The sequence below is a fragment of the Daphnia magna genome, linkage group LG2, assembly GCF_020631705.1.
Source record: "Daphnia magna isolate NIES linkage group LG2, ASM2063170v1.1, whole genome shotgun sequence".
NCBI classification, from domain to species: domain Eukaryota; kingdom Metazoa; phylum Arthropoda; class Branchiopoda; order Diplostraca; family Daphniidae; genus Daphnia; species Daphnia magna.
This window is the reverse complement of record NC_059183.1, coordinates 13,900,327-13,917,294: the sequence shown is the minus strand read 5'-3', so window position 1 is coordinate 13,917,294 and position 16,968 is coordinate 13,900,327. Positions and strand designations below refer to the sequence as shown.

The 16,968-nt window shown below is 41.7% G+C and overlaps 2 protein-coding genes across 4 annotated transcripts; one reads left to right on the top strand and one right to left on the bottom strand.

Moving 5' to 3' along the window:
• Nucleotides 1-1,026: 1,026 nt before the first annotated feature.
• On the top strand, nt 1,027-10,734 carry LOC116916669. Of its 2 annotated transcripts, none has more exons than XM_045169897.1 (8): nt 1,027-1,710; nt 1,849-2,938; nt 6,604-6,670; nt 6,798-6,889; nt 8,058-8,195; nt 8,266-8,470; nt 9,664-9,861; nt 10,187-10,734. In XM_045169897.1, exons 2-8 carry the CDS (start codon nt 1,889-1,891, stop codon nt 10,282-10,284), a joined length of 1,848 nt encoding a protein of 615 aa, XP_045025832.1. In that variant the 5' UTR covers nt 1,027-1,710; nt 1,849-1,888; the 3' UTR covers nt 10,285-10,734. The 2 variants fall into 2 exon arrangements, with proteins under 2 accessions (XP_045025832.1, XP_045025831.1); XM_045169896.1 differs by having other exon boundaries at nt 1,793-2,938.
• On the bottom strand, nt 10,724-15,597 carry LOC116916680 (serine/threonine-protein kinase 3). Of its 2 annotated transcripts, none has more exons than XM_032921980.2 (11): nt 14,773-15,570; nt 14,544-14,624; nt 14,287-14,467; nt 13,996-14,223; nt 13,821-13,926; nt 13,604-13,751; nt 13,119-13,287; nt 12,783-13,050; nt 12,498-12,716; nt 12,230-12,387; nt 10,724-11,417 (listed from the first exon to the last, which is right to left on the bottom strand). In XM_032921980.2, the coding sequence occupies exons 1-11, from the start codon at nt 14,784-14,786 to the stop codon at nt 11,259-11,261; spliced, it is 1,731 nt and encodes a 576-aa protein (XP_032777871.1). In that variant the 5' UTR covers nt 14,787-15,570; the 3' UTR covers nt 10,724-11,258. The 2 variants fall into 2 exon arrangements, with proteins under 2 accessions (XP_032777871.1, XP_045025833.1); XM_045169898.1 differs by having other exon boundaries at nt 11,391-12,077; nt 14,773-15,597.
• Between the last annotated feature and the right edge of the window lie 1,371 nt (nt 15,598-16,968).

Below are 16,968 nucleotides of genomic sequence, written 5' to 3'. Positions count from 1 at the left end.
GAGGACAAACGGCTGTCTCCATTCGGCCAATTTTTCAAGGCAATTTAAAGACGTCGGAGGATGTGTGTTGTCATTTTCTTGGCTGCTGCACGGACCCCCAGAACAAACCCAATTCACCCTCAATTGCGTGTGCACGCCCCTATTGCGTGTGTTATTAAAAGCTGTTAAGACTGCTGCGCTCTCTTGCTGACGCGCCAAAGACAATCGCTAGAAGAGCCAACGCACATTTCAGGCTCAGAGGGCAAGATTCGAAGGCCCACCCAAAGACCTTCTCTCGTGAACTCTTTGATATGTCTCCATTTTCTATTCTTTTTACCTTAATTATTATTGTCAATAGAATTGAAGATGTAGAAAGTAAAGAATGTGTTTCAAGAATAGCGAAAGTGAAGCTCAGCTACCGCAATCCTTGGCGCTTCTCGCCTACACCGGCTAACCTTCTACTCCGCCTCTGTTTTTTTGCCTAGACTGTGATTGCAGCAGGAGCTCATTCAATTCTGAGAAAGAAAAAAACATTGTGAATTACGATTTAGTGATTAGCCCACTTTTTTTTTGTCAGAGATGGGAACGTATTCAAAAGATCAGCTCATCTCTTCAAGCCTTTGATGGTTGCAAAACGTTTTGAATTGTCTTTGCCATTTGAGCCTCTCTCTTTTATAGAAGAAATGAATCTATCCAGCTGTTTGGCTATGCTGCGAACAATATTATGCAAATGTGGACGACTTATTGCGTTGGCGTAACGGCCAACAAATAGCTGATGTAATAGATCGTAAAAAATCCTGCGCGGGTGTGTTTTGCGTAGGTTTCATTCACTCTCCTGTAATAGTTTCAGAGTTTTTCAAGAATGACTCAAACAAAAATGTTGATTTCCCTTTTTTTCGCTTCGTTATTTGACGTTTCTCCGCGTCAATGCCGTTCGTTCTCAGCGCACACATGCGACACAAGCGGAAAGAGCCTTACGGGCGGAGGGGAGGGACTTTGACTTGAAGTTGGCAGAGCCCAAAAGCAAAGTTCAGTGTGCCCCGAGTACTCAGTCGCTGCCTGACGCTGGTCCAGTGCGGACCCATGTTTTCCTCGTCGTGTTCCAAGTTCGATTTCATTTCAGTGAATCTTTTTTTTTATACTCGTTCGCATTTTTCTTTTGTCAGTTTTCAATTGACAAATTGAATTTCTTTGTTTTTTAAAAATATTCTATTTTGGGGAGGACGTTCTGCTACACCCAACAGGTGGCTCACAGTGTGTTTGTGACAACAACATAAAAACGCCCCCTTGATTTTTTCTTGAATTCTATCGTCGACATTAACGTTCGAGTAATCTCAAAGTGTTGCTGCTGCATCAGAAAAAAAAAGGACATAACATTTTCTATTGTGAAAGAGAAGCGCAGTGTCGTCCATATGTGTGTGCATGTGTAATCTTATCCTCAGTTTCAAGACCCACCATCTTTTTCTTTTTTTTTTTTTGCTCTTGTTTGTTTCTTGTCAAACATCCGCCTTGTTTATTCAATTCTCTTTGATTCCCCCCAAATTTTTTTTTCTCCCTTTTTTCTTGGAACTCGTCAATGCTCAGTCGACTGTTGGATTTGTTTTCTTCCCTCCACTCATTTCTTTTCTTCTGTGTCTACTCGTTTTTTTTGAAAACACACATTATCCGAGAAGTGAGTGACACATGAAAGATCTTTTCGGCACATGCCCACCAGAGAGAAAGAAACCGAAGGTACAGTTGCTGTTTTTACTTGATTTTCCCCACCCCGCTTCCAAAATATTCCCCAATTGATATCTCTGCCTTATCTCTCAAGTGTGTGTGTGTCCTTCCGGAGTTAGCGAACTGAAAAAAACACGCTCCTTACATTAGGAATTGATAAATCAAGAAAATAAAAAAGAAAAAATTCAACATGTTGTTGAATAACAACGGACCGAGCGACACTGTTGTCCAACCAGCAGGAGGCGTCTTCCGGCGGCAGAAGCAACAAGAGCCCGAACGGCACAGCAATAACAACAGCAGTAAGACGAAGAAGAGCGGCAAGAGCGCGTCGGCTGGAGGTGGCACGTCGTCTGTTCGCAATTCGTGGTCTTTTACGAGCGATTTGCCGATGCAAGTGCCTACGGTGGCCACCGTCAAAGAGAACATCTACGTCGATCCGGAGACGCTGATCAATGCCAATGGAGAGCTAAAAGCCGTTTCGCGTTCCAGACTGCGACAAAGGAGCGTGTCCAACTTGAACGCGGCCGCCTTGGCCGGAACGAGAGAACGTCGTGATCACAGCTCGTCCAATCGCCATCAGAATGGGGGCACCATGGCTAAAGGTGTGGACTACATCCGCATCCATCAGCCGACTCCGGTTCGGGCCGCCTTAGCAGCTCATCACCAATCCATCGATCTGACGACGGCCTTACCCCCAGCCACGAACGTAGTTGACCTGCAGATTCAAGACAGATCTGAGTACGGAAATCCGGATGGCTCTTCGGCTCACTCGACGGCCGAACGGGACAGCGGAGTGGTGGCCAACGTCAAACCTGCAGATCAGACTGGATTGCTTCATCCAGTCATGGATTTGTACCAAGCCATCAATCAAAATCAATCGAATGATTACAAGATCATCCAGGGTTATGTGATCCAGCCGGAAATGGGCGCCGATGGTTGCGTGAACCGAGACTCGCAACAACACGCTCATCCGGGCCAAGCGGCCAACGCGCCCATGGTGCGACACGGTTCCGGACGTGGATCAGCAACAAACGCACGTGGTTTCCCATCGTCATCTTCATCATCGGTCGGATCGACTGGCAAAACGTCGGCGGAAGTAGTTCACCGGAAACCCGCAGCTGCTGGTAGTCCGATGCCGACCAGTACGGGACCGAATGCCGTCAAAACCGAGTGGACCTTCCTTCCGTCGCCTACAGCGGCCAGCGAACCCCAACACCGTGAAATCAACTCCAAACCAGAGGTATGTTCACTTTGCCCTCTTTTTTCTTTTTTTTTTGGGTGGGGTGGGGTAAGGGGTTTCTATTTTCCCCTCCCTACTCCGTTACGACCTGCCCTCTGACACAAACTCCATTTTTTTTTCCGGTGGGGGGGGGTTTAAAATGGGGTGGTACAACCAGATGGGTTACTCAACGTGTATTTTATTATTTTCATATATTGTTAGAACATGATAAGAATTTATTAAGTGTTGTACGCGAGAAAATGGGGGAGGTGCGTATCCATCGTTCATCTTGAAAGAGAACAAAAGAAATTTTGTGTTTGTTGAATTCTTCGTCTTGTTGTAGACGAAGAATGAAAGTCGCACGTTTGGCACGTCTCGATCCGGTTGCGCCCGTCATTAAAACAAAATAGAAATAAGAAAACTGATACGCTCTACGGATATTTTTTTTAGAGGGGTTGTGTATGGGGGAGAGCGCCCAGGTGTTGGGTGTGTGTTATGTTTTTTTGTTTTTAAACTCTCGGTCCCGCCCGTTCTTCATTTGGTTTCTACCGGTTACACAGTGAATAGAGCGCCGAAATTCTGAATCGATTATCCAAGCCGAGCAGCGTGAATCGTCCACACACAACGGCTTTAATGGGGCCAGTCTGTCTCCTCACTCACGACCTACCGCAAACGTGGCTGCGTTGTTATGAAATCTTAAAAAATAAAAGCTTTTGATGTTGTCTATTTGAACGTGACCGTTGATTTTACGTTGAAAATGGAGAGGTCCGTGTTTACGGCGTGCCCAAAACAAGTAAGAAAAAAAACCCGTGGCTTTGAGGAGTAAACCCACGACATTGGCAACATCGGAGAGGGTCACCAACGGCGGAAACCTACAAAAAAACAATCATTTTCTCCCCTCTTTCTTTCTTTTTTATTGCCTTCCTTTTGCTATGTCGTCTGTGTGGCCTGCAGTTGCCATGGACGCGGAAAACAATTGTTACGTCCATATGTAGACTGCGTAAGAGCCACGTGCAAAGCCAATGGCACACTCTCTGATATTGATGGATGCATCTACGACGGCGTTACAACCGGCCGTCACTATGGCAACGATACAAATGCACACACAGTCGATGATGATTGTTTCAATAGGCCACCCCACTATTTTTATTTTTATTATTTGAACTGAAAAAAGGAAAGAGAGAAATACTTTGAAAGAACCTACGCGCACGCGGCGTCCGTTCCAGCCGCTACTTTATCAGCTTCACCATATAAGGTCTTATCATTTTGTTTTGTTTTTAAAAATAAAGAAGAGGGTTCTAACCTTGGGAGAGAGAAAAAGAAATACATTCCGTAGTGAAAGATGTATACATCGTCGACCCACCCGCTGTTCGCTTTCATTCTCGTTCTTTTTTTTTCTTGTTTGAAAGTTGAAGGATTCGATTTAGAGCTTTATGAGGCATGTTCCAATCGATTTTCAGCCTTTTTTTATATTTTTCCAGTTTTCTTTTTTTTTCATGTTGCGTATCGTTCGTTGTAAAGGCTCTCTTTATTCCCGCACTGAATTATTCAAAACTCCAAAGTTGGGTAAGAGCGAGAATGATGGCCGTCATAATAACATTGACCTTACTGGAACGAAAATGAAAAAAAAAAGCACAGCGCAAGAGAAACGCAAGTTGGCCAGACAATTGGCGCTCTCCATGTTGATCACATTAATAAAAAAAATTATTTATTTTTATTTTTGCCGAGTTGAAAAGAAAGAAAAGGGAAACATTCGACACGGTTTCAATTGTGGTCGATTTGGAACTCTCCCAATTGTTGTTTGTGTGTTGTTGCTGCTGCGGTTGCGTTATTATAATGCGTACACCGCGATACCTTATTCAAAAGAAATTTTCATCCAAGCAGCTTCCAGGATTTTTTTGTTTTGTTTTAATTGTTTTCACATTTTTTCCTTGTATTTTTCAAAACCCAAAATTTCTGCTTCGTTATTTTTCACGTGAATCGGAGGGAAAGCCACACTTTTCCGGTTTTCCGTTTTCTCTTTTTATCCGGCCACGACTATTACAGCACCCCACAATCAACACTAATACGCATTGAGCAACAGAATAAATCCTGTTAGGAGTAGGGGCTCAGGTTCGGCATATTTTTAGGGTGTAGGTTAGAGCCTTTTTTTTTTTTTTTTTTGCCACATCCAACTCGTTTTACACACACACCCCTCCCTTGACCCTCTCTACTAGTGAAGCTGAAAATGAAGATTTATTTCTGGTGGAACCGACTAGCGTAATTGCGCAACATGGAGGCCCCTGCGGAGGATTTGCTTCCACCAGCAGAGAAAGAGGGGAGGTAGATGGAAAAAAAAAAGATGTGTTAATGATTATGAAAAAGATAGCGCGACTGTTGGCGTCTGCACGCATTCAGACGTTGTTGATTGGCTAATCGCACCACACACGCACTGCAATGATGAACTATTACGTCCTCTTCACGAAGAAGGCCAACAAAACAAAGCAAAATCTTGTTTGTTTTTTTTATGTTTTTAAAGAGGAGGAGTTTTGATCTACCGGAGAGTGTGAACATCTCGCCAAGATGAAGTGGATTTCATTCTGTCCAATTTCGTGTCAAGTCTCTCAAAGTCACGCTCGTTTCACGTCAACCGTGCACAATCTCCGGCGATAGATGATTATTGTTATCCTGTTTTTTTACGTGCATACACACACACATCCTGTTGAAAAGGCAAAAAAAAAAAGAAAAATGAATATTCTTTTGAAATGTCGGCTCACGTTGGTCATATCACATCACGCAAAAGGATTTTTTCTTTTTTATTCGATTCGCCTGTTCCCAACTTTCATTTTTCAAACTTTTTTTTTTTTAACTTGAGGATCCCTATAAAAAAAAAAATTGAGAAAACAGCAACACGATGAGGTTTGAATCTTTCATTTCGTGGTTGCGTGTATTATAAAATACTCCCCCCTCCCCTCCAAAAAAAGAGAGAGAACTTTCACTCGTGAACGCATCTTATTCAACTTGCTTTACCTTTAGGTTTGTTTTTTTTTGCGAATGTATCGGGCGACGTGGAGCGTGAAGGAAACACGCCCTTGTTTGGAAAGATGGAAGAGACGACAATCAAGCATCGATCGTTGGGTTTTCTAAGCTTTCCACGTCGTTTGTTGTTGTTGAACGAGCGTCTACACGTGATATCAGATTGCTGGAAAAGGAGCGCACGGAGAGAGCGCTCATTAATTGCGGGCGCGCGAAGAAGTGCCCCCTACCACTTTCGTGAAATCTCTTGCTCTTTCTTTCTTTTTTGGTGCTTTTTATAGTTAGTTTTTTAAACCTAAAAGCGTGGAAGAAAATGACAGTAAAAGGGTTTTCCCTTTAAATTGATATCTGTGGTAACCCGCTTATTAGTTCCTATTTGGTGTAACGCTGCCAACGGTGGTAAATTATCAAATGCAACACACACACAACAATAGGGACATAATGCTAAACCGGTCGGGATCAAACCGGTGCTGAACTTAATCGCGCCTGGCTCAGTGGCGCTCGTTTCAAAGGGCCATCAGTTCTCAAAAGAAATGGGCGCCCTTGACTCTCTCTCTCTCTCTCTCCAGTTTGTATATATTTACCGCATATCAAACATTTAAAAAACATGTTATTTATGGGACGTCTTCTGTAGTTCTTTTAATTGATTTCTTTTTTTTTTTTTATGCCAGGAATCTTCGATGGTGCGCAAAGGTCTACTATGGGTCATGCGCGATCGTCTTTTCTCCCGTTATCACGGTAAACTATTATTATAATTATTGTTCAAAAAAAAATGCATGGTACAATAAAGAAAAAGTGTTGCACACACTTGTGCATTGCATTTGAATAATTGGTCTCTACTCTGTTCTTTTGTTTGTCTTTCTAGAACGATTTTGCATCCTGACTCGAAACTACTTGCACTGCTTCAAGAAAGGCTCCGAAGCCAGTTTGACTCAAATGGGAAACTTCTTGTTCAAGGTATGCACGAACAGTACTAAAAAAAAATATGTACATACATAAACTTATTTATAAACAAGAGAAAAGAACTAGGAATACATTAACGGGCGACTTGAAAAAGTAAGAGTGGCCCTTTACGTTTGTTTTTGAGTAATTGAAACCCGAAAAAAAAACAACGCTCGCATACATACACACACAAAAAAAATGGGCAGACAGAAGAAGAAGAAGAAAAAAGGGTAGAATTTGAATATCTATGCGCTCGAGTTGCTATCGCTAGTATTGCCGAAAATGGACACGCGTGTAGAGAGTATAGGATCTCGTTAGTGAACTCGTATACATAACGCATTCACTAGCTGCCTTGAACTTTGGATTGTGGACCGATCAGCGAAAAGAATCTCCCTTTTGTTTTTATTTGAACGACTCTTGTGTATGTGTAACAAACTGAATTATATATTCCATCTGGGATGTGAGGAGAGTTGTGTTTTTAAAAGGGGGCAAACGGGCGCATCGTCCGGCGCGTGTGTCGTAAACAGCCCAAAGAAGAGCCAACGACTTCGATGACGGCTCCTCTTATGAGAGATCCACCATTACACACATGAGAGACTAAAGTGGTGTGTGAATATGTTTATGTACAAAAATTAAAAAATTGCCCTCCTTTATTTATTTTAATTTATGTAAAATGGAACATGTTTTCCCAATATCTCTTGATGACGTTTCAATGCGTTGCCATGACGACATTTTTTTTGTTTCTTTTACAGGCACGTAACATGTTTTAGACTGTATATATATAGCGTAACAACCCTCCGGATGCAAAAAAAATATATAAAAAATAGCTTTAAAAGGGAGGGGAGGGAGTGTTTGCTTTAAGGGCGTCCGGAATGACCTCCGCATTCTCTCCCTCCTTTTTGTGTGTGTGTGTGTGTGTGTGATTCCAATTCAAGTTAACTATTATTGTTCTTCTATAGTCATCATGTGTATGCTACTCATCCAAAGGTATACACACAAAATAGAAAAGAATAAGAGGGGGGGAACACAAAGAATGAGGGGGGGGGGGAAGGACGAAGAAAAGACAAGGCTTTTTCGCTTGGGAATTTTATTGTCAAAAGAAAAGAAAAAGAAATTCTTTTGTTAGCCGAAGGATGTTCTTTCGAGTAACCTGTTTGGTGACATTTGCCTCATCTTTTAACAGGTGAACTTGGCCGAGGTGATTGCCGTCCAATGGCTGGACAAGAGGGGGACAGCTATTGTATGCTTAACGCTGGCCAAAGAGGGCCGCCTCCTGGTCAAGACCTCTATGGATCTCAACGGATGGTTCGACGATTTACAGGTTTCTCTATCTCTTCGTTTTGGCCTGTTTGTGCGTCCGTCAGTGTCAATAACGATTTGTCACGTTGCAGTGTTGCGTCAAAGAAACTATCGGTCGCCGCCAGACATTGTTAATGGACCAGCGAGGAAGAGCTGAAACTTTCACGTCATCGTCCGTGTCCGTTGCTCAGCAACAACAGCCGCAACAACAACAACGACCTGCTCCAGTCCAATCGGTTTATCGCGATCGGAGTCTGGCAGCCAGGGACAACAATAAGCCAACCAATCGATTCTCTCGTAAGTGTCTCTTTAAACGCTATGCAAAACGTTTCTTGTTTTTCACCATTATATCGCCCCACTCTTCGATTTTAACGGGCTATAATATGCAGAATTGCTTCCAATCAAAAGCCATCGTAACAATCGCTTTAAAAAGTCTTGAGGATATCAGATCAGTCTTATCACAGTTTTAGCGGTTAAAGTGCTTCTCTATCAAAGTCAGCTGAATCGTTCATCTTCTGCTATCACGTGAGTTTTTGTCTGGGTGGGTTTTCTATTGAAAAACTGTGGCCTGTGTCGGCCCAATCACGACAGTCGTCGAAATGCTAAACAATGGCCACTTTACCGGTTGATTGTGTTCAATCTAGAAATCACCAGCTGCACGTTCGGCACACGTTCGGAAAGCCACCGACTCGTAGGACAAGTGAATTTATCCGAAACCAATTTCTTCTTATGGTCTACTCTTCTTCTACTTGGACAAGACACACATACACTCCATCACGTGTCTCACTGTCCGTGACCATAGAAAAAAAAAGAAAATACGTCGTGCTGCGGACGGTCACGTTGCTAATAGCCAACGTTGCAAATGAGCCGTTTTTTAAGGGGAGAGTAGTAACGTTGAACTGTTCAGTCACGCCAAGCATTTCCTTTTTTGTTTTAAATGTCTCGTTTTTTTTTTGGCAGGACAATGGTATCCATTTTCTAAGAAATCGAGAAAAATGGGAAATCGTAAAAATATTTGATTTCGAAAAAGAAATGCGTAATAAACTTTGGGTTAGTCGAAATGCATAAAAATCGAAGTTTTTGGCTAAGAAAGAAAAAAAAGTATTGGCAGTTTGGGATAACATCGACCTTAAAAGTGCTGTACGTTTTGCATGCGACAAGATACGTCAATTGAGATGTAAGAACTGTTGCAATTTTTCTTTTATGATTGCTGATTTTCAAGTGGGTCATTTGAGACGTTTGGAATGCCTGTGCGTCACGTTTGGGGGTGTCGGAGTAGAGATACTATAAACGCGGAAAAAGGAAAACGCAAGACGATGAAACCGCAACAGTACTAAAAATTTAATAGTCTGTGTTTTTTCAATGCATTCTCATATTTCCATGTCCCTCCCTTTCGTTAGAATAACACGAATTTTCATCTTTTATGTATATTTCATGTTTATGTTTTTTTTTTTCTTTCTGTGTGCAACTTTGATTGGATTCGTGTGCAGTGATGGTTGACCACGAAGTGAAATTGACAGGGACCGGCGGCAGTACTTCAGATCATTCAGACTATGGGCTGAATAATAGTGCAGTATTAACAGCCGAACCTCAGAGTCTAGGAAACTATAACGCCGTTCCGGCTCAGGTGGCGTCTTCAACTCCGCCACCGGCCGCACCCGGTCCTCCCGTTCCAGTCCCCTATCGAGGTTAGTATGACAAAGATGCGACTGCCTTTTCTATTCCACAATGAATTCACCGTTTTTTTTTCCAAAACTTTAAAATGAAATGAGGGAGATTTAATGACTGAAAAAGAAGTCAATAATAAAAAGACTCGCTTCGGTGATCAACGGTTTAGGCCATTTGTGTTGTAGATTTTTCTTCCTTGTCATCGCCTTTTTTTTCTTTTTCTGAAACTTTCCCAGTTCTCATGACCCAACTCTTTTTTTTTCCCCTCTCCCGTCCTAAATAATCAACAGTTCGTATCTTGATTTTTTTTTTTTAATGTCCCTTTTTGTTTCGTTTCAAATTCAGAGCGTTCGGTGAGTTTCGACCGATCGCGCGTTTCCAAAGCCGAGAGAGAAGCCAAACGGAGATCCTACTACCCCAGCAATCACGTCACCCAAGTGTGAAAAACAAAACAAAATGACTGCAGACAAACAAATCAATAATATTTTCGAGTCTAAAAGATGAAAACTTACCGATTCAACACGATACGGCTTATGGACGAAGCCGTGCAATGTTTATATATATTATGTGTGTATCCGCTTATCCGATTTAAAGTCGTTGACAGAGAGTTAAGAAAAAAAAAAGTGGGGGAGAGGAATAATCATTATCATGAAATCTGAATATGTTATGTCTAGTCATATAGGAGCCTCTTTTTTAAAAAAACAAAATGCGATGTGCGGCCCTTTCTACGTCTTTTTTGGACAAAATGTAATAATCTTTCACTAAACATTCACCCCCCTTTTTTTTTAAATTAACCTTACATAAAAAAAAAAAAAAAAACAGTTTGGTCAAGTCATTCCGTTTGTGACAAGAATGTGAGTCGTTAAATAATAATACACTGTGTATCATTTTGACATGTAATTCAATGACTACTAAATCATAACAATACAAATGAAAATAGTAGAGACAGGACAGAAAGATCTGTGATTGAGACCTGTTGTAAAGCATGGCTTACCGTGGCATTTAAACAAACGGGGAAAAACAAAATCGATGGCACCTAAATAAGGAATTCGCAATTCTAAATGAAAATTCCTTAATTTCGTTTAAGAAGTCACGATCGTCAAAGAGATGGTATTTAGGAAGAGGGCAAAACAAAAACAAAAAAAATTGCACGTTATGACAAGGACTTACGCACGGAAAGACGCGCACACCGTTCAAACACAAAGGCATTCGACAATGACTCGTTACTGTTTGGAACTTGGCCCTAAATTAGGCCAAGTTTTTGTGTGTTTTTCTTTTCCCTCTTTCGTCCATTCTCGTCCGTAAGTTTTGGCGGCCGGTCAGAACGAGATACTTCGTCACGAGACAAAGTACATTACAAGATTACAAGCGAAGAAACGGTCGTTGGCCTGGTGATGATGACGAGACGTCGGGGCATTCAAAAGTTTTGCTGGCGCTTCTTTTTCTGATCGATGGCATCCTGAATGGGTTGGCGTTTGGCCTGGTAGCGTCGGCGCAAATCATAAATCTCGCGCTCCATCTCAGAGTCCAGGTTGGACATTCTCTGTTGAAGTTCTTCGAAACTCAGGAACTTGAGCTGCAATCATCAACGCATTGTTATTGTTTTTTGTTTTAAAGAATGAAACGATGATCTGATTAGATAAAAATTCAACTTCATCAGAATGCGCCCCCTCCTGTATGGGAACACGATGCTCGCATTTCGTTGCTGCGATACCTTTCCACTGTGGCCACTCTCCGTTTCTTTGCTCGCTCTAATGAGGAGGCTAGCGTGACATCATTTTCCCACCCTAGCCGCTATCGACCACAGTCCTATATTTAAGTGCTACGCTATAATTCAGAGGTCTGAAAAACTGGTTTTCAAGCGATCTTCAGCAGACACAAGAGAATGGGATATCCTCTTTCACACTCGTCAAAATTCGAGAAGAGCTTGCAACGCGGAGGTACAACTACACAAAGTTCTACATTTGTCAGGTATTGTTCGTCGTGTGCAATCCAAGAAAAATTGCTCAAATGGAAAAATGGATATCACTTCTCTTCAAACGCATCTCCGATATCCCCCTACGAGCACTTCAAAACTCGCTACAACCGGAATGAAACAGACCAGAAACAAACAGAAAAAAAAAATGGGGAGCCAGGAATGTGCGCTGTGGCAATAGCACAGCTGAAGGAGGTATCCGGTGTCAAGAATGAGAAGAGGGTGATTGTTCAGATTGCTCACGAAGCTATTTCTTTTGAACTGCTTGAAGACAAAAAAACAAAAAGAAAACAAGAATAATAATAAACATGGCTTTCTAGCTCCCCCCTTCCTCTCCTTCTATCGAGATTCTTCTTTTCTTTTTTTATCAGACGAACGACGGAGTGAAAGGATGAATGCAATATGCAACTTACGAATTCAAAATCTCCGTCCATGAAAGGCCGTTGCATTTTAACGGGATTCTCCGCATGAGCATTGGCGCCAGGAATTGATGGCGGGATAACAGCTACTGGAGCCGGTTCTTGACTGGGTGCCGACATTACTGTTCGTGCTATCACGCCAACCGTCGAGCCTGTGCCAATCGAGATACAGCACAGCATTTAATTTCCGCCCATCGTATTGTAAAAGCTCACAACACAAGAGACAGAGAGAGAGTGATGAGTCAAAATTTGTTTTCATTACCAGCCGATATTTGATTTAGCTGGCGCTGCAAATTGCTTTCGAAACGTTTCTGTTCCTCCGGTGTCATGGGAATGGGCTGGGCGACAGTCGAGGCCGGAGAGACTTGTGCGGGAGCAGCACCGTCCACCGATAGCTTCTCAGCATCTTTCTTTTCGAAATGATCAAGAAATAGTGGACGGTATTTGCCCTTGTTTGTCTGACCATCTGAAGTTTGATGCCCTACATGAGCGCAAACAACATCGATTATCAATCTTACGACAAATCATCACAAATGCCACTATTTACTTTTCATTGTGGAATCGGCGTCTTCTTCCTCCTCGTCCGTATTAATAACCATGGTGCCTAAGTTGTCGGCCAGATCATCATCATCAGTCATTGTTCGACCACCCTTTCGGCCGTGAGGTACTAGAGTTCCGGTACAATGTTCGATCATTGTGCCCTCGCTGGTTCGACTTCCAATCATTGTTCCATCGTAAATGTCCTGTGATGGCACCAGCGTTCTATCATTGGCTGAGGCGTTGATCATGGTTCCACTGTCGGGTTCATCGTCATCCTATGTAATTGATAGGGGGGTTTTATAATATCGTATGGGAACAGAAGCCTTGTGGTCAATTCACTCACCGACTCAACCAAGTTTCTTCCGCTTAGCCGGTACACCATATTTTCTCGTATTTCTTTGGCTTCAGCTATCATTTGACTGAGAATAGAAGCTGGTTGAGCCATTCCAATGAACTCATTTTGCAAGAGTTCAGTAGCGGTGGCACGTTCATCAGGATTTTTTACAAGGCACCTATATAGAGGGTTAAAAAAAAAGAGCATATCTTAATCTCATTAACGACCGCAATGTTGGGCGGAGTGGCGGTATTGCTACTTTCCCCTAAAGTAAACCGGTTACTAAATGATTAGCATTACAGATTTTGCGTGGTTTCTAGTTCTTCAATCAGCCTACAGCGATTTACTCAATGCATATTTTAAACAAGTCATGACATCCCAATTACGTGCAAATTATTCAAGGGAAACCCGCAAAATTCAGACAAATGATTCCTTATAAAGAATTGTGGGCAGACAAATAAAAAAATCTAATTTTAATCTTTTTGATTGAGTACCTCGAGACGAAGTCTATGAATTCCGGCGACCACTTGTCGGGCTCTCGAAAAGACGGCGGGGGCTTGGTCGGAATCATGAATATTGCTCGCATCGGATGAATATCTCCGTAAGGCGGTTTACCTTCAGCCATTTCCAAAGCCGTAATTCCTAAAAAGAAGAAGAAATCATATCATTAATTAAGGATCCACGAACGAAACTGAAAATAATCTTTCCCACCTAAGCTCCAAATATCAGCCACGCAATCGTAACCTATTTCTTGGATCACTTCGGGCGCCATCCAGAAAGGCGTTCCAATCACGGTGTTTCGTTTAGCCATAGTATCCTACAAGCACGCAAAAAATTCTTATTCAACATGTCCGTAAGTTACGCATAAGCTATGAAAGAAACTCACTGTTAATTGGCCGGCTACCCCAAAATCTGCTAATTTGGCATGCCCTTCTGAATTCAGGAGAATGTTTCCAGCTTTGATGTCTCTGTGAATTTTCCTTCTCAAGTGTAGGTACTCTAACCCACGAAGGGTATCCATCAAGACTGTGGCAATTTCAACTTCAGACAAAGTTTTCTTCCTTAACCGCATGATGTCAGATACTGATCCAGCCCCACAATATTCCATTACAATCTATAGGTGAAACATGATTTAAAATTTTAATGTCTACTGATTTATTAGTTTTTATGATCTTACCCAGAGGTCTGTATTTTTGAAATATGACCCATAATATTTGACTACATATGGAGAATCACACTGTTGCATTATGGAGATTTCTTTTATGATTTCCTGCAAATCTGTGTCAACTGGGACCTGTTTGATCGCCAAAACTTGCCCTGACTCCTTGTGCAGGGCTTGGAAAACACTGCCATAAGACCTATGAGAGTTTTAGGTATAAAAAAAAGGCACACATATTATAAAAATAATCAGATCACTGATTTAAATTATTTTACCCTTCTCCCAATTTGCATATGATGTCAAAGACTTCTTCTGGTTGCCGAGTTAAACTCTCCTCGGACAGCTTCTTTAATTCACTAAAAAAAAAAAAGAAGAAAGGAAAATAGTAATTTTATTGCATAAAATCATGTGTTCTTCTTTGTTACCACATACATTTTGAAGAAAAAATGTTCACATGAATGTTTAATACTACAGAAAATGATAGGTGAAAAATAAAATACTTACTTTTTGGAAGACATTTTCCTTTGTATATTCGGGTTTGAAGGCGATTTATAAGAACAAATTATTTCAGTTTAAATCATCCTCTCCAACAACGAATCGGTACACTTTCAGATGACAAAACTTTTATTTATTTTCCTGTTGATGGAGGCTGCCAATCGCCGCCATGTACACTATCACTTGTCAAATATCAACACACGCTAGACATTTCGCCGCTAGGTGGAGTTGGTGGCATTAATTTGCAGCAGACTGCTATATTTAACTTTTGCCTACCGAGTGTTCTACAGTTGCTTGCAATTTTTGATTTCTTTCCAAAAACGTGGTTGTTTCAATCTCCTGTCATAAAACCTGAATCGCCAATGCCACGATACATTTAAATTGCATTCCCGTTCTCATTACTTGATAGCTCATTATTTATAGTGTCATGTCGGTGCCACACAGGAACCAAATAGGTTTCCTGCAGCAGCCTTGGAACCAGGAAACGAGATTAGATCGACAAATGTGCTGCGGCTATGCGGCAGTCATGTCCGACTTCCGGCTGAAACTGAGAAGATTACATAAATCTATCATCGGTTGTAAAACTTTGTCGCGTAATAGATGAAGAAATAATAGAAATCGTATCCACGACGTGTCAACACCTGCGGCACAAAATGGCGTTAGTGAAATCGTCAACCATCCAATTGCTCGAGTTGACGATTCGTATCAATCGATCTAAAACAAGCAATAGCACAGTGATATGACAATACATTGTGACCAAAAAAAAGTGAAAAAGCCACCTCCTTCCACCAAAAGGAAAGTTAACCTGGAGGCAAGAACGACCTCGCCTCAATCCTCTTAAGCGCCAAAAGTATCTCTTTAAGAGAGACACGTCAGGTAGGTGAAATTACTTAAGCTAACCAATAGTAAATAAGGCACAAGGAAATGAAAAGAAATACGCAATAGCCGTTGAATCGTGATGAAGAGGCATACACGTTGGAAGGTCTTCGCTCCCCGGAGGCTAACGTACTTTTTAGCACCTACCTCGACTGGGATTTTTGGCCCTACCGATTAGAAGTATAGAGCTGGAACGGAAAATGCGCGTCGGATAATCTCAGTTCGACCTTGGCTACTACATTAACAAAAGAGTTGTGGAAAAGAAAAAGGGAAGCAAGTCTCTCGAGGCATTTCACTGCAACAATTCTCAAAGACTTGGAAAATTAGCAACCGGTGGCTGCGCGTTTTGCCTTTTTCTGCGTGACGAGGAACTTGTTTGGCGGCTCACCGCGTTCAGGAAGTTGCCCGATTGTAGTCTGATATGCCATTGCTATTGTACAGGCCAGGCGCCTTTTTACCGTTTATGTCACAGCAAATTTGCACAGGGACGGCCTGAGACATCCGGTATGTCGTCAACACTTTTTTTTTTGCCACATTGGCTGCTAAATCGAACGTGACCATAAAAAAACAACACGGGATTCATTTTTTAGGTTCCTCTTCGGCATTTTGTTCTGTCTGACAGTCATCAGGGTTACGTCAGGTGGAATTACGAACGTTGCGCAAGAACAATGTCCTCTTTTTTCGCCTCTTCTGTTCCTTGCGGTTTGTTTCCACAGTTTAGCCTTAGGTATTATTTAGTTTGTAACTTCAAGAAACCCAAGCAATTGCGATGGTTCTGTAAAATCATGCACGGTGAAACGGGGAATCGAGTTGTTTTCCTTTTTCTTTTTTATGAAAACAAAAAACCGGATAAATTTTCTAAAGAAACCTGTCAATTTTTTGAAATTCTTTTTGTAATTTTCCAATCGACGAAAAACTTTCCATTTGATTTACTTCCATGTAACATAAAAGGTCTGTCGGGGTCGTTTGACGGATACGAGTTTTCCGAGGCCATGTAAACGCTCATGTAAATGTCGAAAATAGCGTTTTTGAACTTGCTTCAGTTTCCTGAAACTAGTCTTGTTTTTCTTTTGCAAACGGCATTCGTTTTTTTTTTACAATGAATTTTGTGATCAACGGTGAATTTCAAACGCTGATTGATATTTGACATTGAAATGAAATGCGCTGTTGCCAAAACAAAAGTTTTATTTCAGACGACCATTTTTATTGTGTTCAACAACAAGCGATGCACGAAATTGACGTAACATATTGTGGCAGGAGGATGTGACTAGGCGATGTTCAATTGTTTACACAGAGTTGATCAACGTGAAGGTCGGCCATGTGTTTCTT

Bases quoted from the DNA above. Each gene is read 5' to 3' on its own strand.
- LOC116916669 (XM_045169897.1), top strand. From the start codon at position 1,889: ATGTTGTTGAATAACAACGGACCGAGCGACACTGTTGTCCAACCAGCA. The intron at 2,939-6,603 runs GTATGTTCACTT...TTTTTATGCCAG, and splicing joins AAATCAACTCCAAACCAGAG to GAATCTTCGATGGTGCGCAA. The intron at 6,890-8,057 runs GTATGCACGAAC...ATCTTTTAACAG, and splicing joins TGGGAAACTTCTTGTTCAAG to GTGAACTTGGCCGAGGTGAT.
- LOC116916680 (XM_045169898.1), bottom strand. The intron at 14,468-14,543 runs GTAAAATAATTT...AAACTCTCATAG, and splicing joins ATATGCAAATTGGGAGAAGG to GTCTTATGGCAGTGTTTTCC. The intron at 13,288-13,603 runs GTACTCAATCAA...CCCTCTATATAG, and splicing joins TTCATAGACTTCGTCTCGAG to GTGCCTTGTAAAAAATCCTG.